This window comes from Marmota monax, unplaced genomic scaffold (genome assembly GCF_021218885.2).
Source record: "Marmota monax isolate L192 unplaced genomic scaffold, Marmota_monax_Labrador192_F-V1.1 WCK01_AAM20220418_F8-fsc00013, whole genome shotgun sequence".
NCBI lineage: Eukaryota > Metazoa > Chordata > Mammalia > Rodentia > Sciuridae > Marmota > Marmota monax.
In genome coordinates, this window is record NW_026692202.1 from 20,926,215 (window position 1) to 20,951,330 (window position 25,116).

Here is a 25,116-nt window from a genome sequence, read left to right on the forward strand (position 1 = left end):
ATAGCTGACAGGTTGACAGCTCAAGAAAACTATGAGATAGTATTTTTTTTTTTTCCTAAATGATAAAAAGTCTTGATGAACTGCTTTTTCACTTAAAAAGATGAAACATGCTAGGGCCTTTTGTCTTCTTGTGTATTTATTCTTGTGGAGAATTTTTAAGAAACAATATGGGAAATATTTTATGTTTACTACCTTATTGTAATTTATAATAATAACTTTTAAACTTAGCTATGATCACCAACTGGATAAGCAGAGAGAGTGGGTTTTTTCAGATTCCACATGTGTATTATCTGCCACTCATTATTGTTCTTAGAAAGGGTAAGTTCTATAAGAATCAGATTCGACAGTTTATGTTTCAGTCAGCTTTTTTGCTGCTGTGATTGAAGACCTGACAAGAACAATTTTAGAGGAGGAAAAGTTTATTTGGAGCTTTTGGTTACAGAGGTCTCAGTCCATAGACAGCCAGCTCCATTCCTTGGGCTCATGGTGAGGCAGAACATCATGGCAAAAGAGTGTAGCAGAGGGAAGTGGCTCACATGATGATAAGGAAGAGAGAGAGAGAGACTCCACTTGCCAGATACAAATATATACTCCAGAGGTATGCCCCCAAGTACCTACCTCCTCTAGCCATACTCTATCCACCTTTAGTTACCACTCAGTTAATCCCATCAGGTGATAAATTTACTGATTGGGTTAAGACTCTCATACCCCAATCATTTTTCCTCTGAACCTTCTTGCATTGTCTCACACATGAGGTTTTGAGGGACACCTTACATCCAAACCATAACAATTTATGATGGGACTAATTGAGTGAACTACTGCTCCTGTGGAGCAGATGGTTATGGATGAATCTTACACTCTCAGTGTAGCACCATCATATTTAAATTTGATTTTAAATGTTTGTTGCATGACGAAGAGGAAAGGGACTTCCTATATCCATCCTCATACCAGAGAAGAGCTACAATAAATCCATCTCTCTAAGAAAGTGGCCTGTTCTTTCAGTCCTCTCTTCTTGAATAAGAAAGCACTACAGCATTAAAAGGAGATTTGCAAACTTTAGTCCATGGACAAAATTCAGCCTGCCACCTGTTTGTTTGTTTGTTTGATTTTTATTAATTTTTTATTTATATATAACAGCAGAATGCACTACAATTCTTATTACACATATGGAGCATAATTTTTCATGTATCTGGTTATAAACAAAATATATTCACACCAATTTGTGTCTTCATACGTGTACTTTGGATAATAATGTCCATCATATTCCACCACCGTTTCCAACCCTGCATTCTAATCCTCAGCACCATACACACACACACAGACACACACACACACACAAAATACACTGCCACCTGTTTTTGTAAATAGTTTAATCAAGACACAGTCATGCACATTCCTTTGTATTTCATCTACAATGGCTCCTTTCATATTACAGAGGCACGTGAGCAGAGTAGAACTATTTGAATTTAGTAGTTGAGACAGAGATCACATGGCCCAAAAGCCTATTAAAAATAGTTTCTGTTTAAGAAAATGTTTGCCAGATATTGATTAGTGCCAACAACCACTTTAGTGGATGAACTATTAAAATGAACCATATGAACTAGATGTATGCAGTGATTCTTCTACTTGTCTGAGTTCACTTATATAACTAACTACTGGTCATCTGGAGATTTTAGTGAGGCTAGAAATCTAAGGTAGTGCATTGATTTAACTTATCTGTCCAGGCTTCTCTCTCTGTCCACATTCTCTCCAGCAATATGCCAGGCCTCTTTACAAAGGTGTTCAGGACTCTTAAGTGAAAGCATCTAGAACATCACTCTCTGAGTCTTCTGATTGAAGCAAGTCACAAGATCACCTCCAGGTTCAGAGGGAAGAAAGTATGCTATATCTCTTAATGGTGAAAATGGCAAAGAATCTGTGGCAATGTATAATTATTTTTCATTCATGTCTTTTAAATTGAGGAAGGACACAGTTTTCTTCTCTGGGGAGGTACTTAGTACCATATTATTGTTAACCTCCTTTAGATTACCTAACCAACAGGTAAAAGAAAACTAGGAGGGCTGCAGTATAGAATCTACTACCATGCTTTTAACCCTCAAATAATAGCACTGTAAATTTCTTGCAACTTGAAAAATTGCCACTGGTCCTCACTTTTAACATCTTCTGCATTTTTATTTCACCTTCCCCATCCCTTCTCCCCAACTGAGTTCTCAAAATACCTTTCCTCACTGATTTCCTGGCTTTTTTCCTAAGTTTATGTTTCCCATACAGTATGTTTTTTTCTTTTTCTTTTTAAGAAACATCTAAAGATAACCTGTTCTTGTTGAGTTATGTATTTGTAGGCTTTTGTATGGCAGTTTGTTTATGGATTTACTTCTCTCTGCTTTTTTCCTAAAGCAATTAAAGAAGGATGAATTTTGTTCAAGTGAGCATTTGAATGTGGTGAAGGCAGAGCCTATCTTATCAGCTAGCATTTCTCTCTGATGGTTTTTATCTTTCGTTGTTGGGAGTCATTGCTCCTCTCTCCCTTAGAAGTTTTCCATATGTTCCAGCAGTCACCATTATGATTTCAAAGTAGAGACAGCAGGTGGGGAACAGGTTCAAAATTTACTATTTAAAAAAAATGTTCTTGAATTTCTTTTGAAAACGAGAGATGTGGGATAATTTTTTTTTAAAAAAATATATAGTATCTTGAATACAGAGCAGGGAACTTTTCTCTAAAAAACCAAAAATTGTAATCTTGGTTTTCAAGAGACTTTCCCCTAAACTAAGATGATAATACTAGATTAAGTAAATTGCCCAGGTTCATAGAGCTAACTCTGATTGTATATATTTTTACTGCCTCCTTAACAGAGTGTAGGTTGTCATGTTATTTTGTCAGATCTAGGAGCAGTATGATAAAGTGCCTGGGTACATGGCTGTCTTTCATAGACTTGGTATAAGACTTGAAACTAATTACTGTTGCTTCTCTTCTAAGTTAGCCTTCCCCGTTCAGTACAGATCATATCTGCTGGAGTACAGTTAGCTGGGGCAGCATTTTCTCTTCTTTCTTCCTTTTTCTCAGGTCCCTTTCCAGCCTGCTGTTTCAAAATGTGAGCTGTTATTCTTAAAAAACCAGATTAGGCATGTCTAATTAGTAAAATGGGAATCTGGGAAGTCGGAGTAGCAGTTCTATTAGTAATTGATGCAGTGATCTTAAATGGGACAATTTATTTCTTTCATCTCTTATTTGTTCTTTCTTATAAAATTAAAATAATTACATGAAATAATTTAACAAAAGTAAGTAAATTATTTGTGAAAATGATTTAGCAAATTGTAACTCATAATGGTTATTTTGTTGCCTGAGGAATTTAATTTATCTTTTCCATTTTATTGTATTCCTTTCTCAGGAGGAATGTGATGTAAGAAAATGACGAATTGATGATTTCAGTGGACATTCTGTCAAAGCTTGAAGATGTAGATAGATTCAATTTTTCTATTTAATCTTAGGAAAAAACCACAAAGATCTGTGAAAGTTTTTTTTTTTTTTTTTTTTTTAGATATTATAAGTATCCAAATACAATTCACCATATTTAAGCATATAATTTGATGAATTTGGGCAAAGGTGTATAGATTGTATGATCACCACCACAATTATGCTATAGAACTGTGTTTCTATTGTTTCTTCCATGATATTGACTTTTGCCTTTATCTATATTACTTCCATTTATCCTGCTTACTTTGGATTTAGTTTTTTCCACTTTTGCTAATTTCTTAACAAGCATTATTGATTTAAAATCTTCTTGTCTAATATAAATATTTCATGCTACAGATTTTTCTGCTTTTGCTGTGTCCCACAAATTTACTGGTAAGACATTAATGCGATACAGTTCAGTGACTGATCTTATTTGCTCTCATTCTCTGATTACAGTTCTTAATTGCCTGTTGTCCAGTTTGGAAACCAGTGTTTCAATTTTTTTGTTTGTTTTCTGACTGCTGTAAGGCAAGAATAAATGCAATTTTTGATTTTCTCTTTTGGTTGTAAATAGTAGATTGTGTATTTTTTCAAGTCTATAGAATGAAATTTACTTTTTTCCTAAATGCTTGAATGAACATATATGTAGTTTTGTAATGCTGTAATTGTATGCACATATCTGTGGAATCAAGTTTTTAAATTATAATACTCTTTAAAAGAGTATATAACAAAGCCTTGGAGACCAAACAAAATTTAAACTCTCATTTACTAGCTATGTTAGCTGGAATCTTCTTTATGTTGAAAAACTTAATGACATTTTTAAGTGTACACAAAACAGATCAGTTTGGAGTATTAAATGAGTTAATGCATGTAAAATGCATGGCAGAAAATAAGTCCTCTAGAAGCATTTACCATAGTTAAATGATTGATTTCAGTCAGCTTTTGAGCACACATAGAAGTGATTGATCTGTTGATTGAGAATTTGGAATGATGAATCAGTCCTAATTATTCTGAGAGGTTTCATTAAAAAATATTTTTACATTTTAAAATTTTTTTCTGATACAGTGAATATTAGCATATATAACTCATGAACAAAATTTCTTTGGGTTCCTTAATACTTCTATTCATAGTTATTATTGATGCCTTATCGTTGTACATAGTGGTGAGATTCATTGTTACATATTCATTCATGCATACAGTATAACAATATAATTTGGCCAGTATCATTCTCTAGTATTTTCTCTTACCTTCTCCATCTCCCTCCCCACTCCCCCTGGTCACTGTTCTCTACTCTTCTGATCTCCCTTTAATTTTCATGAGATTTCCTACCACCACCATTTCCTTTTTCCTCTGCTAGCTTCCACATGTGAGAGAAAACATTGAATCCATGACTTTTTGAGTCTGGCTTATTTCACCTAACATAGTGTTCTCAAGTTCCGTCCATTTTCCTGCAAATGACATAATTTCATTTTTCTTTATGCTGAATAAAACTTTACTGTGTATATATACCAAATTTTCTTAACCCATTCATCTGTTGATAGACATTTAGACTGGTTCCATAGTATGGGTATTGTGAATTGTGCTACTATAAATATAGGCATGCATGTATTGCTATAGTATAATGGCTTTAATTCTTTAAGATAAATACTGAGGAGCACTATAACTGGGTCATATGATGGTTCCTTTCTCAGCTTTTGAGGATCCTCAGCACTTTTTAAGAGAATAAAAATTTGAAAACTTGTACACTAAACTCAATTCCCAGTGCTCTGTATTGTTTGTTAATCAAAACTATCTCTGAACTTAGTCTTTTAAATCAATCCTTAAATATATCTGCTTCATAGGTGAGATATTTCTGTGTATTCTATTAATTCATGAACCATAGGATCAATGTCACTAAGATGATTCTTTCTGAATTCTAATTTATCTTTACATGTCTAATTTTTACCTTTTCTCTGCCCTAAATTGCCAAAGTCCCTAGTACCTAATTATGTCAATCTATGGAAGCATGACCTAATTAATTCATAGAACTCTTTTTCTTAGAATAAAAAAAAAATAATAATTTTTGCAATTATTTCCAGTTCACCTAATGTTGCCAAAAAATTTCATGTTGGACATTTGCGTTCCACCATCATAGGTAAGTGCTTACTTTCACATAAAATACCAAACATGCCTTTGGGAAAATATATGTAAATACAGTATAATGGTTTAATTTTAAATGAAAAGGAGGGACAGAAAAATTTAAATCAGTATGAGCCTAATGCAACTTAAATATTACATGAAATGGGAAGAATTGGTTTAGAAATTTAAAAAATAATTTCAAAACCAAAGATTAACTTAGAAATCGTTTTTAACTGGCATCTATGTTATGATTTTAACTTTTAAAAAATGTGTGTGCATATGGAGAACTGAAAGATGCAAAATAAAAATAGTTATGTGGGAATGATAGTAATCCTCCAGATTTTTTTCTTCATATATTTAAGAAAGAAAATCTCAGTAAAGTGAGCACTAACTGAAATATGCAAGATAGGAAGTTAAAACAAGACTATTCTAAACAGAGATTACCATAATACTGCATAGCGTAATGCTTCAGTGTATAATATGGTTTTATTTATTTAAAGCATTACATTTTACAGAAGTCCAATTTAAAACTTAGAGTTTTATATTATATTAGAAATGGAAAGCACTTTAAAATCTATCTCATCTAGTCTTTCTTCCAGAATAGAAATCTATTGCATGCTCAAGAGAGTCTCTTAACTCATACTTGAATACTTTTAAAAATTGGTGGAATTAATATGTATGTCATAGAGTATCACTGATATAGGGTCAACTCTCATTGAGTTTTTGAGCAGCATTTTAAGAGAGGAAATAATAAGACTTGATGAAAGGAATATAAGAAATGAACTATATAAGAAAAGTTACATGAGTAAGTAGAAAAATGTAGGAGTAAATAAATGATGGGTAGGGTACAGTAAAGTTGTTTTAATAGTTAAAGAAAATATTTGAACCGAGAAGAGGTATTACTTATTGAGAACTTACCATTCCAAGTGTTTTCATGTATTTCCTCACTTAATGTCACAACAACCCTGGTGTTAAAGTACTGTTAATATGGTTTATGGATCAAGAAACTCAAATACCAAAAGTAACTTTCCCAAGATCACATGGCTAGTAAGTATTGTAGCCAGGACTTAAAATTTGTCTAATTCCAAAAGCCTAGGTGTAGACATTTAATTGAATATAGAAGATAACATATAGATAAGATAGTAGCAAAATAGACATTATCTGAGTTGTAGCTGAAGAAGTGGGTTCTTGTTGCTGGGACTATGTAGATTTGGATGGTCTAGAAATAGAGAAGTTGCCAAAGACAATAGCTGTAGTAATTTAAATCAGGTACATGTATCAGTGAGGGTTTATTTGCAGAAAACAAAATTGACTCTTAACTTAAATCAGGAAAGGATTTATTATATGATATTGAGTGGTTTACAAAGTTGTTAGGAGAGCTGAAGAAGCTTTTGATTGAGCCGACAAAAATGGAGCTCATAATTACATCATCGGGGTTGATTATTAAGGGGGCTCCTAGCTCTTCTGCTGTCACTTCTACTGCTCTAGACTTCCCAGAGTGGTGGCACACACTTTTAAACCCAGTGACTTGGGAGACTGAGGCAGAAGGATGCAAGTATGAAGCTAGCCTCAGCAGTATAGTGAGACCCTGTCCCAAAAAATTAAACAGTGTTTGCAGAGGATGGGGAGATGCATGCTGGGGTGTATCTTGATGTTAGAACAACCCCAGGATTCAATCCCCAGGACTGGAGAGAGTGGAAAATAGAAGTATACTGATATGGCCACAATTGAAAGACTGTTACTGCTTGTGTCATGTTTTCTAAAATACATATAAGCAAAAGAAGCAACCTTATAACCTTTCTTTCAACTCCCTTAAATTTCACGAGAGGACACTAGCACTTCTGTTAGTGGTGCCACAAAAAAACAAAACCTACAACTGTGCTTGTCAGAAAAAAATAGAAGTAATTCATTCCCCTTCTAAATCTCATGCAAAGTCTGTTTGATTACCCAAACCTAGAGGATTTCTGGAACCCTAACCACAAGAAAATCTGGGAAATACACTTTAAAAAAAAAAAGGTTTCTAGCCTCTTCAGTACATAAGGGCATACCAAAGGGAGAGTTAAACAGATGTTGAGTCTCATCAAACCACATCAGTAGTACATGAAGGTAAAAGCCTTGGACTACTGCATACTGTTAAGGATGCAGAGGATGGACTATAGTGATTGAAAGATATTGAAAAAGCTATTTAGAAAAATAGAACATTTATTCCCCATGTTCTTAGGGTATAATCAAATAATATATTTCTTTTTCTTTTGTCAATATTGAACCCATAGGCACTTTACCACTGAGCTACATCCCCAGCCCTTTTTATTATTTTGAGACAGGGTCTTACTAAGTTTTTTAGGGCCTTGCTAACTTGCTGAGGCTGGCCTCAAACTTGGGATCCTCCTGCCTCAGCCTTCCCAGTCACTGGTATTATGGGCTAGCACCACTGTGCCTGGCCAAATTATTTATTTCTTGTTAATCACTAAAATTCTGTTATTTTTCTATTCTTGGAATTGACTAGGAATCGCAGTTATTCTGTGTCCCAATCTACATTAGTAACATTGTTGAAAAGTCTGTTCTTAGCTGGACATAGTGGGGCATGCCTGTAATCCCACTAACTGAGGAGGCTAAGGCAGTTCATGGCCAGCCTCAAACAAATTCATAAGACCCTTTCTCAAAATAAAATGTAAAGCTGGGCACAATGGAGCATGCCTATGATACTAGTGGCTTGAGAAGCTGAGGCAGGAGGATTGAGAGTTCAAAGCCAGCAAAAGCAAAAGTGTGGCAATAAACAACTCAGACCCTGTCTCTAAATTTAAAAAATACAAATTAGAGCTGGGGATGTGGCTCAGTCGTTGAGTGCCCCTGAATTTCATCCCCAGTACCTAAAAAGAGGAAAAAAAAAAAAACAGTAAAAAGGGGTGGGTATGCAGGTCAGCAGTAAAGCGCCTCTGGGTTCAAAGAAAAAGAAGAAGGAAAAAAGTTCTTGTAAAAATGGTGAGATTCTTTGAAAAATTACTTTCCTAAAAGTAATTCCTTACTTCCTTTCATAGCATAGATGAAAACAATATTTTTTAATGAAAAAAATTGAGTTGGCAAATTTTATGAAAAGAATTTTTTGTTATACTTTGATAATAGAGAAGCATATAGTTCTTAAGCCAAAATTAGTAACAAAAGTAAGAAACTATATTTTTTACTGATTACTAGGAAATTTTATAGCAAATCTCAAAGAAGCTTTAGGACATCAAGTAACAAGAATAAATTACCTTGGAGACTGGGGTATGCAATTCGGTAAGTGCATTTGAGATTTTTTTTCATTTCATTTTAAAGTTTAATTTTTAAAATATCTCATCATTTTTTCATCTGAACAGATTATTGGCACAATCTCACTGCATGAAATAGTGTGCACTACGTGGTTTCTTACATTGTTTTTGTGGTGCTAAGTATCGAACCCAGGGCCTCAGATATGTGTAGCACATGATCTACCATTAAGTTATATCCCCAGCCCATAATCTTATTTTATTTATTAAGACTTAATTCTCACCACACATGTTTTGGGAAGGAAGCTTCACAATTAGAGCAAGACCTGAGGTAGGGAGGTAGATAGGTGTTTTTGTTTGTTTGTTTTGTTTATATATGACAGCAGAATGTATTATAATTCTTATTACATGTATAGAGCACAATTTTTCATATATCTGGTTGTAACCAAAGTATATTCACACCACATGTCTTCATACATGTACTTTGGATAATAATGATCATCATATTCCACCATCAGTGTTTTAATAAAGAAAAGTAGCATACATTTATTGGTGAGGGCAGAAATAAATCTAGCTATATACACCCTTCTCAACCACATCCCTGTTTTTTTTTATAAATCTGTTGAGGTCTAGCCCACATGAAATGGGATCTGTTATTACCATGGACAAATGACCTAGAAGAAAAAGTGTGATACTTTGGCTTCCCCAAAACTAAACTAATAAATAAACAAATAAGGCTGGTTGTAGTAACTATACAGTGATAGTGGATGGAAGTCAAAAGGAAAAAAGAAGCCCAAACAGTTAAGCACCACAAATTGTCTTTCTTCTTGCCAGTTAACTAGGAACTATTCCTAGTTCATATAAACCAGTCATCCTGGGGGAGGGCAAGATTAGTGAAGATATTATGGTAGCAGTAGTGGGGGCTGGTAACATGTGAATACAAACTTTTCATGTTTTTAAGATGCATCCATATTGTCCACATCTGTAAAGCATTCTCTGATGTGCAGACACACCCTTGCCTGCCAGCACCACTCATATAGGCTTTTGTTTTATTGCATTCTTTTGTGGGCCTCTCTCCCCTGCTAGATAAGTTCTGTGAAAGTGTGGACTGTGTCTTAATTACTTTTGTATCTGTAATGTTTGGCACATAAGAGGCGCTCAGAATGATGAACGAAACTCCTGGGAAGTGTTTTACAATACTAATCAAAAAAAAAAAAAAAACTAGGTAATATTTTAACACTTGTATGAAAGTATGCAATGCACATTGCCAGTTCTGAAATTCACTGATACTCTTATGTTCCACATCCAGTGAAATGAATTCATAGTTTCTAAAAGAAAGTCTAGTTCATTTGAAGAAATATTTTCATAGATTTATCATGATCTTCTCTTATGAATATTATTCTTTAGGTAATAAAAATCTTTTTCTGACACTAGAAGGGGTTGACTCTGTTAATAGTACCCCTAATATCACTGTGAAGGAATCAGGAAAAAAGCCCTGGATTTTGAAAATGCACCTGCAGTTCACAACAGCTGGTAGTAAAAGGTTTAGGCCTGAGGCTCAACAGTCAGACTAATAGATGGTATCCGCATTATATTAGTTTAACTGATTTAGGCATTTCACAGTCATTAGCAAATATGTGATTATGGTTTTCATTAAATTTTAGCTGCAGGATTTTATTATAGTGGTTTTTCTCTGAAGGACTACTGTGGTTAATGATCTGTCAACATTTCCATTATAACCATCATTGTTCAGGAGTTAAAATTTTGCTGTTTCAGCTATCCCCATTTGAAAGTTGGCAGATGGCTCCTGAGAACAGAATTAGTTTTTAAACATGATTAGATTGAATGTTAAATGGAATGGCCTTTACTTATTCCCATTTCTGCTTTTGTAGAACACACTACTCATTGTTCCATGCCCTGCTCCCCCTTTTTTTTTTTTTGCTTTAGTTATTATTTCTGAGTTCCAAAGGCATTATATATAACCATGTTTATTAGCATTACACATTCTTCTGAGCCTGAAAAATGTACTTCAGCAAGGCCCTTTAGCTCTGAAGTTTTGTAATTGACATTGTTGTAGAAACAGATTGACTTTCAAAATAATAAACTACACATTTCTCTTAGCTCAGGCTACATATGTCCTTTCAAACTGAAATTAGTTTATATTAAAACCTTTTAAGAATCTCTTTTTGTTTGTTTCTTTCTTTCTTTGTTTTGGTACTGGGGATTGAACTCAGGGGTACTGAACCACTCAGCCACATCCCCAGCCCTATTTTGTATTTTATTTAGAGACAGGGTCTCCCTGAGTTGTTTAGGGCCTCGCTAAATTCCTGAGGCTGACTTTGAACTTGTGATCCTCCTGCCTCAGCCTCCTGAGCCTCTGGGATTACAGGCATTCACCACCGCGCCTGGCTGAATCTCTTCTTTTTAAATATCTTTAGTTGTAGATGGACACAATACTTTTATTTGATTTATTTATTTTTATGTGGTGCTGAATTTTGAACCCAGTGCCTCATGCATGTGAGGCAATTACTCCACCATTTAGCTACAACCCTAGCCAAAAAATCTCTTAAAAATATATATATTCACAGTCCACAATGGGAATTTCCATTCCTAGTTTGCAAACCTTATTTAGTATTAAAAAAAATTTAGAATAGCACTATTCCTGAACCCTTAACTTATCATCAAAGACTGAAAATATGTGTGTTTAAATAAAAGAATTTGTCATTTAGCTACTGTGAATGGAAGAAGTAATCAGGTATGTTTTGAATTTTATCTTTTTTGGTTTTCTTCAATTTAAAAACTAATATTAAGGGAGGCAGAGGCAGGAAGATTGCAAGTTTGAGGCCTCAGCCACTTAGTGAGGCCCTAAGCTTAGCGAGATCCTGTCTTAAAATAAAAAGGGTTGGGGTTGTACTTCAGTGATAAAGCACTCCTGGGTTAAATTCCCCGTATATGTATGTGTATGTATGTATAAATAAATAAACAAATAAGGCTGGGGATATAGCTTAACGGCAGAATGCAACTAAGTTTAATGTCTATTACCTGGGCTGGGGGACTAACATTATAACACCAAGCCCGTTACTACTTTTGTGTGTTACTTTCACACCTACAAGTTCAAAAAAAGTTTTAAATCATTTCCCATCTGTTTGTTTTCACAAATTTTGAGTGTCTAGCATCTCAGAGTAACTGCTCAATAAATGTTTCTTATTGTCTGCTAGGGAGTTGTTGAACACTGTTAATACAAAGATGAAAATAGTTATAGACCCTGCCTTTGAGTTCATAGTCTTGGTTTCTGTGAATTAATATCAGTGATCTATTTATTATACAGTATTGCCTATGTCATTTAATATATTGAATTTAACTTGTATCCATTTACAGGATAACAGAAGGTTGAAAATGTATTTTGCAGTAGTTCTCAGGGTACATAAATATGAGATGTTGATCTTATACAACTGTCCCTTTTCCTGCCACAACTATTCTCTGCTGTTCCATTTTATAATTTTTCATTTATGGATTATCATGGTAGGTCTTCTGGGAACAGGCTTTCAACTGTTTGGCTATGAAGAAAAACTCCAGTCCAATCCTTTGCAGCATCTCTTTGAAGTAAGTTGGCAAGAAGCCATTTTAGAAAATGCTTCAAAGTTCTGTGCAATTTGGTAGCCAGTTTGATCCTAGAGGTTTATAAATATGTTCCTTAAAATAAGGAACAAAAAATCAAAAGTATTGCTTTCATATTTCTAGCTTGTTCTTTTCATTTCCAAATCCAAGTGTTTCTGTTATTACTTTTTTAGTTGGTCAGAGACATTATTTCCCAGGTATAGAATCTTCTTAAGAATAAACACATAGGATATAGCAGATTAGACACTGAGAAATTTCTCTGTTTTCTGTCAGTTGATGTATTGCAGCTTTCTAATAGTAGTAATAAGTGTCATTCATTTAGACTTGTAACACATGAATGTTTCTGGTTTTGTTGTTTTGTGGGTTTTTTTTGTTTTTTGTTTTTTTAGTGTAGAGAAAGGCATATGTGTTTCCCTCTGAATTTGTGTATACTTTTTTCCTTTGTCATCCAGTTCATTTTCCTGGCTCTTTACCCAATGTAAACTCCTTTCTATTCTTCATTTAGTCCTCTTGATACTTTATTTCTCCGTCTTCTAGCTTCCATCTTTCCTGGAGTTCATTAGTAAACCTCTTCCTCTCTGAGTAATTTCCATGGATGAGTTTCCTTTGCATTGTCCCAATTGCTCTCTCTGCTGTTTCTGGACCTCACAAAGAAAACACAGATACAGTGCCAGCCAATGTGACATACCAGGGAGTCAGATCAAAAGATGTTCTGCCTGTGCATCAGGAAGAGCATTTGCCAAAATAATACTATACTTCCCAGACAGAGCCATCAAGAGCAGTTTTTCATTTTCCTTTTCATTATATGATTTTCTTTTGCCGCTGGCTTTGCCATTATAATTGAACAAATTCTACTTCTAAAAGACCTTTAAAGGTTTGTCATTTTCTCCGGAGTCCATGCCCTCACTATACTTTAAATGTATATATTTTGATTTATATTAACCAGATTTCTCTTTCCCTTTAAAAATTTTGTTGATAAGAATTTTTTTTTTTTTTTTTAAAAAGAGGATTTTTTTTTAATATTTATTTTTTAGTTTTTGGCGGACACAACATCTCCGTTCGTATGTGGTGCTGAGAATCGAACCCGGGCCGCACGCATGCCAAGTCGAGCGTGCTGCCGCTTGAGCCACATCCCCAGCCCGTAGATAAGAATTTAAAAATTAATAATTCTTGGGCTTGGGGTTGTGGCTCAGTGGCAGAGTGCTTGCCTAGCATGTGTGAGGCACTGGGTTCAAGTCTCAGCACCACATAAAAATAAATAAATAAAAAAGGTCCATTGACAACTAAAAATTTTTTTAAAAAATTAATGATTCTTGGTTATCTATAAATAAAGTGCCTGGAATTTTTACTACTTTATGTTTTTAGCGTTTGAATAATGGTATTTTTTACCATAAGTTTAGCAAACTTTTTATCAAATCCAGGTCCATAGAGATACTGCATGGCACAAAAATATACAAATATTTGCTTGGAGACCTTGTATTATAGATTTATAGTAGAGTCTGACACCTGAAAGTTACTCCTCATACCTCTCTCCTAACCCAATTTAAAGTTTGTATTTAATCCTGCAAATAGTAAGCCTTTTTTTTCCTGTAATATTTTAAATATTTTAGTCATATCTATTCTCAAATTCCAAAGAAGCATAAGCATGTTTCTTTCTATGCTGCTTAGTATGTTTTCTGCCTTTTGAGATTCATAAAAATAGTGGGAGATTAGCCGGGCACAGTGGCACATGCCTGTAATCCCAGTGGCTTGGGAGGCCGAGGCAGAAGGATCACAAGTTCAAAGCCAGCCTCAGCAAAAACGAGGTGCCAAGCAACTTAGTGAGACCCTGTCTCTAAATAAAATACAAAATAGGGCTGAGGATGTGGCTCAGTGGTCAAGTGCCCCTGAGTTCAATCCCTAGTACCCAAAAAATAAAAATAGTGGGAGATTGGCACCTATGTTAGAGGTTATTAGTTGATCTATACTCTTGTAAGGAAGAAGTAAGGGCAGGACTTTTCATGTGAACAACTAAAAGCTCAAGGAACATTGATGTTGCTTTCATTATTTGTCTTGTGCCTAATTGAATCAGGGATCAGTGTTTTACAGATGATAAAAGGCAATTGAGGTAGACACCATCTTGCTATTGGGAATTAAGCAAATACACCTATGAGAACACTCACCTGTTCTCCTCCAGCACAGAGAACATGCAGAGCCTATAATAGCACTATTACATGTATGCTAATTTTTGCAGATCCAGTTTTCATTTATGAATTAGTTGTCAACTATGGAAATCTTTCATTATTGACTTTCAGAGTAATAAGGACATTTTTCTTTTTCTTTATGGTGGTTTTTTTTTTAAAGCTTTAAGCAAATATTAAAGAATATTATTCTGTTCCTAAAGGAAAATCTGAAAGTCATATAACAACTGTGTTTATTTGCTAATTGAAAGGCCCCCTTCAGTGTCTCCTGTGGCATAGATAGTAACACAGAGTATCCCCATCTGCATCTCAGATGATTAGAGTCAGGGATAGTGATTCTAACCTTGGTTTCTAGTCTGTTGGTAAATTATGTCAGTAGTAGCTTATGGGAAGTAAACTTTTAGGTCAGTCTACATTTACCCTTTCTTATTTGTGAACATCTGCTTTCTCAAAGCTTTAGTTGAACCACTTTTTCAACTTGTCAAATTGTAGTTAGTCGTGAACTCTTTGAGAGGAATATCCATGTCTTCCTGATCTTTTTTTTAATTTTGTTTATTTATTTTTATATGGTACTGAGGCTCGAACCCAGTGCCTCACACAAGCGAGGCAAATGCTCTGCCGCTGAGCCACAATCTCAGCTCTTCCTGATATTTTACTCCCAGCCCCAGACACAATGCCTTTCAATAAATGTTTGAATGGATTTTATCTCAAAGTTCTTTTTCTCCTTTCCTTGTTTTTATTTCTGTTGTGCAATACAAAACCTAATTGTTAATCCAGAGATTAACAATTATTATTATTATAGGATACACTAATTACTATGTATTAGAATCTAGCATACTTTGTTAACTTTTTTCAGTTCACTAATGAACTGAAGGACCAGACCCAGATCTTTTCTTTGATTGCACTACAAAAATAGAATTTTTCTTTCTTTCACCCTCTAGTAGTGTTCCAGGGACACAGTTAGCACTTCAGTTTGGGTAGTTTAAACCTTCTGGTTTATTTGTGTTGAATTTGGCTTAACTACTACTGACATAATTTACCAGTACACTAGAAACCAAGGTTAGAATCACTATCCCTGACTCTGATCATCTAAGATGTAGATGGGGATATTTTGTGTTACTATCTATGCCATAGGAGACACTGAAGGGGGTCTTTCAATTAGCAAATATTTTCTACCTAATAAAGTTCCCTAGACTCTAATGTTGTTATATACCTTTCAGATTTTCCTTTAGGAACAGAATAACACTAGCAGATTTTGTAGACTAGTTCCCTCTAAATTGTGCCATGATCAGTATCTCCCAGTTTCAGGTTCTCCTAGATTAGACATAATATTATACAATAGATTTTTAATACTCAGTCATTTCTTTACTGTATTTCCATTTTGGTACCAATGTTTCACTGCTGGTTTTCTCTTTACCTGTACTGCATTATTTTCACCAGACATCTGTGTTGTACAGAGAGTCAGAGCTTTTGTTGATCAGCATTTGAAACCTTGTCTTTAATTTGTTTATTTCTGTTATGAAACAGGAAAGTAAATTTGTAACAGTTCCCATATCCACCTTGAATTGGCTGATGATAAATAACTTATTTGCTACTTACAATTGACACTAGTCGTAAAGTTTGGAACACTTGTCAAAAAGCCTTTTTATTTTTATCATAGAGTAATTTCTTATGGTGAAAAGTTAACTTGTATTAAATCTGGGTCATTGATATGTCATTTTATGTTTTAATAATACTTCTTTAAATTCATTTCTCATTTTCTTTTTAGATAGAATCTATTTGATAACTCCCTACATAGTACCTTTAAGAATATGTAAACTGCCTGTCGTGGTGGTACTTGTAGTGCCAGCAACTCGGGAGGCTGAGGCAGGAAGATCACAAGTTCAAGGCCTGCCTCAGCAACTTAGAGAGACCCTGTCTAAAAATTAAAAAAAAAAAAAAATTTAAAAGGACTGGGAGAGAGAAGGGCTGGGGTTGTGGCTCAGTGGCATAGCGCTTGCCTAGCAGTGTGAAGCACTGGGTTCAATTCTCAGCACCACATATAAATAATTGAATAAAACAAGGGCTCATCAACAACTAAAAAATTTTTAAAAAGGACTGGAAACTTAGCTCTGTGGTTAAGCACCCCAGGGTTCAATCCCCAGTGCAAAAAAAAAAAAAAAACATAGATAGATCGATCTTTTTTAAGAAGGTTTATTCATATGGATTTTGATGATCATAGAAGAATTCCTCTGAAATAAGTACAACCTCTTGTAAGTGATAAATATCATACCAATAAAGTGTGTTCAGTATTCTAGTATGCACAAATAGTATAAATTTTTCCTAAGTTCAAATTGATCCCCACAGATTCTGTATCATTATGTCTCCCCTGCCCTTTTCTAAAAGGATTTGAGGTAATTGCAGTGATATGCATTTAGTAAAGAAAACTAGAACATTGGAGGATAATGCATCACTAATAATATTGTATTAACTGATCTGATCCTGAGTTTCCTATATGATTAGCCAAGAAAAAATAGTGGTAAGTAAGTAGAAAGATTGTGCAAGATCAAAGCACTAATTTGATTAATTAGAATGTTTACTTGCTCTTGCTTTTAAAAACATGGAAGTAGAATCTATTCCTCAAGAGACAATATTTTCTATGTAATATTAGACTTTCAAAACGATTTTCAAGCTCAGGTAAAGAAAATTATTTATTTAAGACTATGTTTATTTTTGTCATGGGAATATTTATGCAGTTAGAAGTTCTTATTCTGTAAAATATATATGTTCAAAAGTTCAAAGTTTCTTTTTTGTTGTTAGGGTTAGCATGGATGTTACCCCTTAGTAACACTCATATAAGTCTAATTAAATCTGAGCCTAGTTATCACTTTTAAGAGTAGCTTGAGTCAATTTAAGTCATTATTAGGGACTCCCAGCCTCCTAGATCACACAGAGTTCCCTAGACTCTAATGTGCATCCCAGGACAGTCATAGAGGACTGTTTTTGCATTCAGTCCGCACTGATCTCTGATAAGCTTAGCATCCCCAGTCTGTGTGATGCCTTGGAGGCACACAGCTTTATTGGTGTGGCAGAGTTTATCTGGGAGATCACTGTTCTGCTCCAGGTCTACTGGCCTAAAGGCCAGCCTCTCTGTGTAGGCAAACCGGGAACCATTTTCCTCTGAGGGCCTGCCATCACCCAGGGACTTCCCAGCTTTGGCTACTCCTGGAAGTGTTCTCCATCCTCTGCCCAGTTTAGGTAATTCTTTTTACCTCTTTCCCGGCTTTCTCCCCAGAGCCACACCTTTCTACCCTACCCCTGCTTCTTCAGACTATCTCAGTGTCCTGAGTCCTCTACATAGAATAAGGTTGGCAAGAACAAAATATACATTAGTAGCTTACTAAATACCTCTACCCACTGAAGTATTAAAAAAAAAAAAAAAAACTTTTTCAACAGTATGTTTATTAGGCACTAGTTTATATTGATCTATAAGGAGTTAATAATTATCACTCTTGAATAAAGATAAAAGATGTGAATTTTATATATATATACCAAATAAAAGTAAAGAGATTCCAAATGTTAAAACTATTCATACACTACTAAAAATGTATTAAGGAGAAGAAATTTGATGACTAATGAATTAATTAGTTCATGTGAATTTTTTTTACCTAGCAAGTTTTGACTTTATTGATGTTTTAGTTAATAAATTTCTTTAATATTTCTCTTAACATTCAGAATTTGACTCAACTTGCAGTTCTCTAAGAAAACAATTTGTCTCCTTTTTTTGCAATACTGAGAATTGTGTTGATGCAATTTAGCACCCTAGATCAAAATAAAATAAATAACTTAGTGGTAAAGCACCCCAGGGTTCAATTCCAAGTACCAAATAAATAAATAAATCAGCATTTTGCAGGTAGGAGACAGGAAATGACTTAGTCTAAACCAGGGTTGTGGTGGTAGTGGTGCATAATTATACATGATAGTGAGCTTCATTGTAAACCAGACTTTCTTCACCCAGGGGCCTGTGAATAGGTGGGAAGAAAAAGCTTCACTTTGGCTTTTTCACTATCTATCAGAAATGGGCATTTTCTTCCATTACTGTATCACAAATTTTTAAAAATTATTTTGTTAAGTGCATTTTAATGTAATTTTTCCTTTGTAACTCCATGAATTTTTTGCATTTAGAAACTTTTTTTGTTTGTTCATTTTTGTTTTATCTATCCAGGATTGAATCTAGGGATACTTAACCACTAAGCCACATTGACAGCCCTTTTTATTTTTATTTTGAGAAAGAGCCTTACTAAGTTGCTGAGGCTAGCTTTGAACTTGCAATCCTCCTGTCTCAGTCTCCTGAGTTGCTGGGATTATATGTGTGTACCTCCATATCTGGCCAACATTTAGAAACATTTTGAGAAGAGGTTTATAGGCTTTATTAAGGGCCTATGGCTAAAAGAAGAAAAAATGTTACCCTCTGTTATGAGGACAGTAAGAACTGAGAAATCTCTGAATTGTGCTTTGCTTTCTTCTTTTCACTGGAGATAATAATATCTGATAATGAACTTCACTTAACATACTGTTATACTTTTAGGTTTATGTACAAGTTAATAAAGAAGCAGCAGACAATAAAAATATAGCAAAATTGGCCCATGAATTCTTCCAACGATTAGAACTGGGTGACATCCAAGCACTTTCACTGTGGCAAAGATTTCGGGACTTGAGCATTGAAGAGTACATTCGGATTTACCAGGTACCTGTTCGCCCCCTGAACCCTTCTGTGATATGGTGCAACTCACTGGCACTATTGCTTAGTGAAGCTGCTGCTTAAGCTCATATTTAAGAATAGATTTCTGGTTGAGTTGGAAATGAGGACTCTAATGTTGTTCTTTGGGCTGGGAGTTCAAGCTACAAAATAATCCTGAGGTGATGTCAGATGACTTTCTAATACTTCTTTTCAGTCTGGTTTTCCTATCCTCTCTCTTATCATGCCTTCACTTAATTTTTTCTTCGTTTACCTCCTTAGGCCTGTATATGATGGTTATAAATTCATTCATTTAATAAACATTTGCTAGGGAAGGTATTCAACAATGAATAAAAGACAAAATTTTTGCTGTCATGGACCTTTTATTGTAGCATAGAGCAAAACAAGTTAGAGTGAAGTAAACAAGAAATATATATAGTCTGTTAGATGGTGTTAGATGGTAAGATTAATCATATATGTTCTGTGACTAGTGTGAGGAAAGATTTTGTAAGAAGTCTACTTATCTGAAGTAAATGAGCAAGATAAAGAACAGTAGGAAAGGAAATCAAAGAGGATGAAGGGTGGGATGTGATGTGGGCCATTCTCCAGGGCTATATAGCATGGCTTTCTGCTATGATAGAAATATTCTGTATCTATGATGTCCATTATGGTAACTGCTAACCACATGTCACATTTCAGCCCTTGAAGGATGAGTAGTACAACTAAGGAAGTAAATTCTATTTTATTTAATTCTAATTTAAGTAGTCATATATATATTGAATAGCACAGTATCATTGTAAGGACTTGACCTGTGTAGTGGCGCAGGCCTATAATACCAGCAGCTTGGGGGGCTAAGGCAGGAGAATTGCAAGTTTAAGGCTAGCCTCAGTAACTTAGGGAGGCCTTAAGCAACTTATTGAGACCCGGTCTCAAAGTAAAATATAAAAAGGGCCAGGGAAATGGGGATGTGGCTCAGTGGTTAAGTGCCCTGGGACCAAAAAAAAAAAAAAAATGTTTTTTTTAATAGGAGTAACTTGAGCTAATTTTTATTTTCCCCATCTACATTACAGATTGTAAAACCTCCTTAATTTTGTTTTACTGTAAGATAATTGGAGATTTAACTAACATTAATTGTTTTCTTTCTGAACCCTTTTAGCGTTTAGGAATATACTTTGATGAATATTCAGGAGAATCATTTTATCGTGAAAAATCTCAAGAAGTCTTAAAGTTGCTGGAAAGTAAAGGACTCCTACAGAAAACGATGTATGATCAGGTTATGATTTTTTTAGTTACGCATTTTTTGAAATTGGTGTTGCTGTATTCTTTCAATAAGGATAACAAAATGCATGGTGCAGCCGTTCTGGCTTTTTCTCATAGTGCTTTTTTTTTTTTTTTTTTGCTTCTGTTTAAAGTACTTTGCCACATGCTTTTGCTGTAATAGCAAAAGCCTGGTAAGGGTGGGAGAAAAGGTATTATCTGTTCTTTATATGAGACAGAACTGAAACACAGAAAATGTAAGTGAACTGCCTTGAGTCACACAAACTGATAAGATGTAACCTTAAAAGGAAGTAGAACTACTTCTTAAGACTCAACCTTATCTTTTTTAAAAAAAACTCCATCCTTTTCAAAAAAGGTTTAAGGAAGCTTGGATTTAAGGAGTAAAAGTGAGCAAATCTGGAAGTAGGGTAGGAAATAATGTCAGAGGTGTTGTTAGTGCATACCTACTGGTATTGTTTTCTTGTATATATTTAATATATATGTAGAATCATTTTATTTTTTAAAAATCATTTTTAATTGACGAAAGAGAAATTGCATGTACTTATGGTATGTGTATGTCTTAATGTATGTATACATTGTTGAGTGTCTAAATTTAAGCTAGTTAACATACTTGACTGTGATGAGAATGAACTCTCTGAAAATCATCTCTCACAGCTGTGATGACATTTAAAATCTATTCTCTTAGCAATTTTCAGTTTATTATACATTATTATTAGTTATAGTCACCATATATAGATAGATCTCCAGATCCTTCTTCCTGTCTGACTGCAACTTTGTACCCTTTAACATCTCATTCCCTATCCCTGGTATATACTCTGCTTCTGAGTTAGATTCTTTTAGATTTCACATATAGGTGAGATCATATAAGTTTGTTTTTCTGTGTTTGGCTTATTTCTCTGAGCATGATTTTCTTCAGACTTATCCATGTTGTCAAAATGACAAGATTTTCCTTTTAAGGCTGGATAGTTTTCCATGGTATGCCATATTTCTTATATCCATCTCCTGTTAGCAAACAACTTGGGTTGATTACATATCTTGGCTATCATGGATAAAGCTGCAGTGAATGTGACAGTGCAGATATCCCTTCAACATACTGATTTCATTTCCTTTGGATGTGTACCCAAAAGTAAGATCATAGTGGATCATAATGGATTATAGTGTAATTCTGCCTGTAAAATTTTTTTAAAGCACCTCTATATTAGTTTTCCACAGTAACGTACTAATTTATAATCCTACCAGCATTATATAAGGATTCCTTTTCTCCACATCCTTACCAACACTTGTTTTTTGTTTTGATAAAAACTGCTCTAAGAGATCTATGAGCACTCACTGTGGTTTTCATTTGCATTTCCCTTATGGTTAGTGATGTCAAGCACCTTTTCATATACCTGTTAGCCTTTCGTGTCTTCTTTTGAGAACTGTCTCTACAAGTCCTTTGTACATTTTTAATATTATTTGTTTTCTTTCTGTTGACATTTGAGTTTTCCTTATATATTCCTGATATTAACCCCTCATCAGATACATGATTTGCAAATACTTTCTCCCATTCTGTAGATTATCTCTTTACTCTGTTGATTGTTTTCCTTAGCTCTGTTGATTGAAGCTTTTTAGTTTGATGTTTCATTTGTCTATTTTTACTTTTTTTGCCTGGGCTTTTAGGATCACAAGCAAGAAATCTAATAATTTTATAATTTCAGGTCTTTTGTTTGTCTTTAAATCATTTTGTACATGGGGTGAGGTAAGGGTCCAGCTCCATTATTCTGCTTGTAAATTTCCAGTTTTCCCAATAATATTTATTGATGAGATGGACCTTTCCCCATTGTGTAATCCTGGCACCTCTGTTGAAGGTCAATTGACTATAAATGTGTGGTTTTTATCTAGGCTTTCTCTTTTGTTCCTTTGGTCTATGTCTCTTTTGAAACAGTATAATCCTGTTTGGGTTACTATAATTTTTAGTAGATTTTAAGATCACTGGTGTAATTTCTCTAGCTTTTTTCTCCTTTGCTTAAGAGTTTTGTGGCTATTTGGGATCTTTTGTTTTTCCATAGGAATTTTAGGATTTTTATTTCTATGAAAAATGTTAGGATTTTGATAAGGAATGTACTGAATCTGTAGATCTGTAGTATGAACATTTAAAAAATATTGTTCCAATCAGTGAACATAAATTATCTTTTCAGGTATTTGTCTTAATTTCTTGCATCATTTTATAATTTTCACTGTACAAATCTTTCACCTTATTTAAATTTATTCCAAAGTATTTTAAATTTGTTGATGCTACTGCAAATGGAATTATTTTTTCTTTATTTCACTTTCAGCTAGTTCATTATTAGTGTACAGAAATTCTTTTGGGTTTTGTTAGTTTTGTATTAGGCAGCTTTACTAAATTTGTTTATTCTAACAGTTTCTTGGTGAACAGTTTAGGATTTTCTATATAGAAGATCTTGTTTCCTATGAAGAAAGACTGTTTAACTTCTTTTCCAATTCAGATGGCTTATATTTCATTTGCTTGCCTAATTGCTCTCTAGTTTAGCTTTTAGCTTCCTGTCAGCTGAGCAGAGAAATAGTGCAAATCACAGGAGCCTAAGCAATTGTAATACAGAAGCATACCAGTTGCTTACAATTGTCACTTTTCATAGTCCCAAAGCAAAATTTCTCCTGTCATCTTTATAAAGAAGACATGCAAAATGTAGTTAATAGCATCATCAGTAATGCTCTTAAGGAAAAGTTTTAAATTGTCATATATAAATTCCAGTTTTTCAGCTGGGTATGGTGGCACACACCTATAATTAACCTGCTCAGGAGGCTGAGGAAGGAGTATTCCAAGCTAGAGGCCAGCCAGGGTCACTTAGTGATATCCTTTCTGGAAAAAAAAAAAAAAAGTGGGAGGCCAGGGCAGAGGATGTAACAAGGTGTTTGCCTAGCCCATGTGAGATCCTGGATTCAAATCCCAGTACAGCCAAAAGAAAAAATCAATTTCAATTTTTGGTCAAGCAAAAATACAATAAAATTCTATGGTTTTTAATGCTGAGGAATACTTTCCAGCATGTTAAAAGTTAGCCTAATATTAATGTATAACATCCAATTAGAAAAAGAGTTTATGATATTTCATAGTTAAAACTCAGTTGTAATCTCATTTTTAAACTAGCCATATTAAAATTTTTACCTGAGTAACTTAGTCAGTGTTACAGATTTTAAAAATATAGGATGGACTGGGGTTATAGCTCAGTGGTAGAGCACTTGCCTAGCATGTGTGAGGCACTGGGTTCAATTCTTGGCACCACATATAAATAAATAAATAAAATAAAGGTCCATTGACAACTGAAAGAAAACAATTTAAAAAATATATGTGTGTGTGTGTGTGTGTGTGTATCATGACCAAACATTAATTATGTCATACCCACTTTTTTTTTTTTTTAATACGAGGAATTGAACCCAGGGGTGCTTAACCACTGAGCCACATCCCAGCTCTTTTTACATTTTATTTAAAGACAGGGTCTCACTAAGTTGCTGAGGCTGGCTATGAACTTGTGATCCTCCTGCCTCAGCATCCCTAGCCTCTAGGATTACAGAGATGTGCCACCATGCCCACTTTTAATAGATTCTCAATCAGAGTTCTTACTTCTTGGTTTTTTGTTCATTGTTTGTTATAGGTTGAATTGAAAAGGCTTATTGCTATTTGATTTGCCAGAGGTGATGTTATAGATGTACTTTTTGAAGTTATAATTTGTTTCAGAGTTGCCTTTTTTGCATTTCTAGAAAAGGAACAGCTATAGTAGATCTCTCTGGGAATGGTGACCCCTCTTCAATTTGTACTGTAATGCGAAGTGATGGGACTTCTCTCTATGCAACCAGGTTTGTTGCGTCTGCAGGGGGAAACATTGGAACGTATATATGACTTGGTGTTCTTTTCCTAGGATTAATGCCAAAATAATCATTTCATCCTCAAAAATCTGTAGGATTTCCACACTAGAATACATTGTTCTACGAACTATAAAACTGAATTTCTTCATAATCAACTACTGTGTATTTTTACAATTGTACATGGTGGGCAATTGTACTAAAAGGTGACCAAGTTAGCTTAGTTCTGTCCTCATACATTAAAGACCATCTTATATGGACATTAATACCAGAACTCATTATGATTATGGTAAAATAGACCAAGAGAGATGTAGGCCTGTTGCTTTTATGTGTGTGTGTGTGTATTTTTTTCACCCATCTCAATGATTCATTTCAGGGAAGGGAACATTCTCTGATGATCAGTAAGAACTGGGTTTAAATCCAACATTATTTTTGGGATAAATCTAGTAGTAAAAAGAGTCAGAACAATAAATAGTCATACAAGCAAGCATGACCATACCCAAGCACTGCTGGCAAAAGGCTCCAGTGTCTCCCAGGCAAGAATTTTATATTCTAAGTCACAAACCACTTTTGTTGTTGTTTTATGGTCCTGGGGATGAACGTAGAACTTCATGCATACTAGTCAAGCTACATCCCCAGCCTCTACAC

At 34.5% G+C, this 25,116-nt stretch overlaps 1 protein-coding gene across 5 annotated transcripts in view; it reads left to right on the forward strand.

Moving 5' to 3' along the window:
• The window catches only part of Rars2 (arginyl-tRNA synthetase 2, mitochondrial), a 92,102-nt gene that overhangs the window by 26,226 nt on the left and 40,760 nt on the right, over positions 1–25,116 (forward strand). For 3 of the 5 annotated variants that reach the window (XM_046431704.2, XM_046431724.2, XM_046431734.2), the window contains 7 exons: positions 3,812–3,847; positions 5,533–5,588; positions 8,765–8,848; positions 12,344–12,420; positions 19,183–19,341; positions 20,489–20,595; positions 24,367–24,462. In XM_046431704.2, coding sequence (XP_046287660.1) covers positions 3,812–3,847; positions 5,533–5,588; positions 8,765–8,848; positions 12,344–12,420; positions 19,183–19,341; positions 20,489–20,595; positions 24,367–24,462 — 615 coding nt within the window. The remainder of the gene's footprint in view (positions 1–3,811; positions 3,848–5,532; positions 5,589–8,764; positions 8,849–12,343; positions 12,421–19,182; positions 19,342–20,488; positions 20,596–24,366; positions 24,463–25,116) is intronic. The other 2 variants (XM_046431714.2, XM_058575753.1) reach the window with 1 other exon arrangement.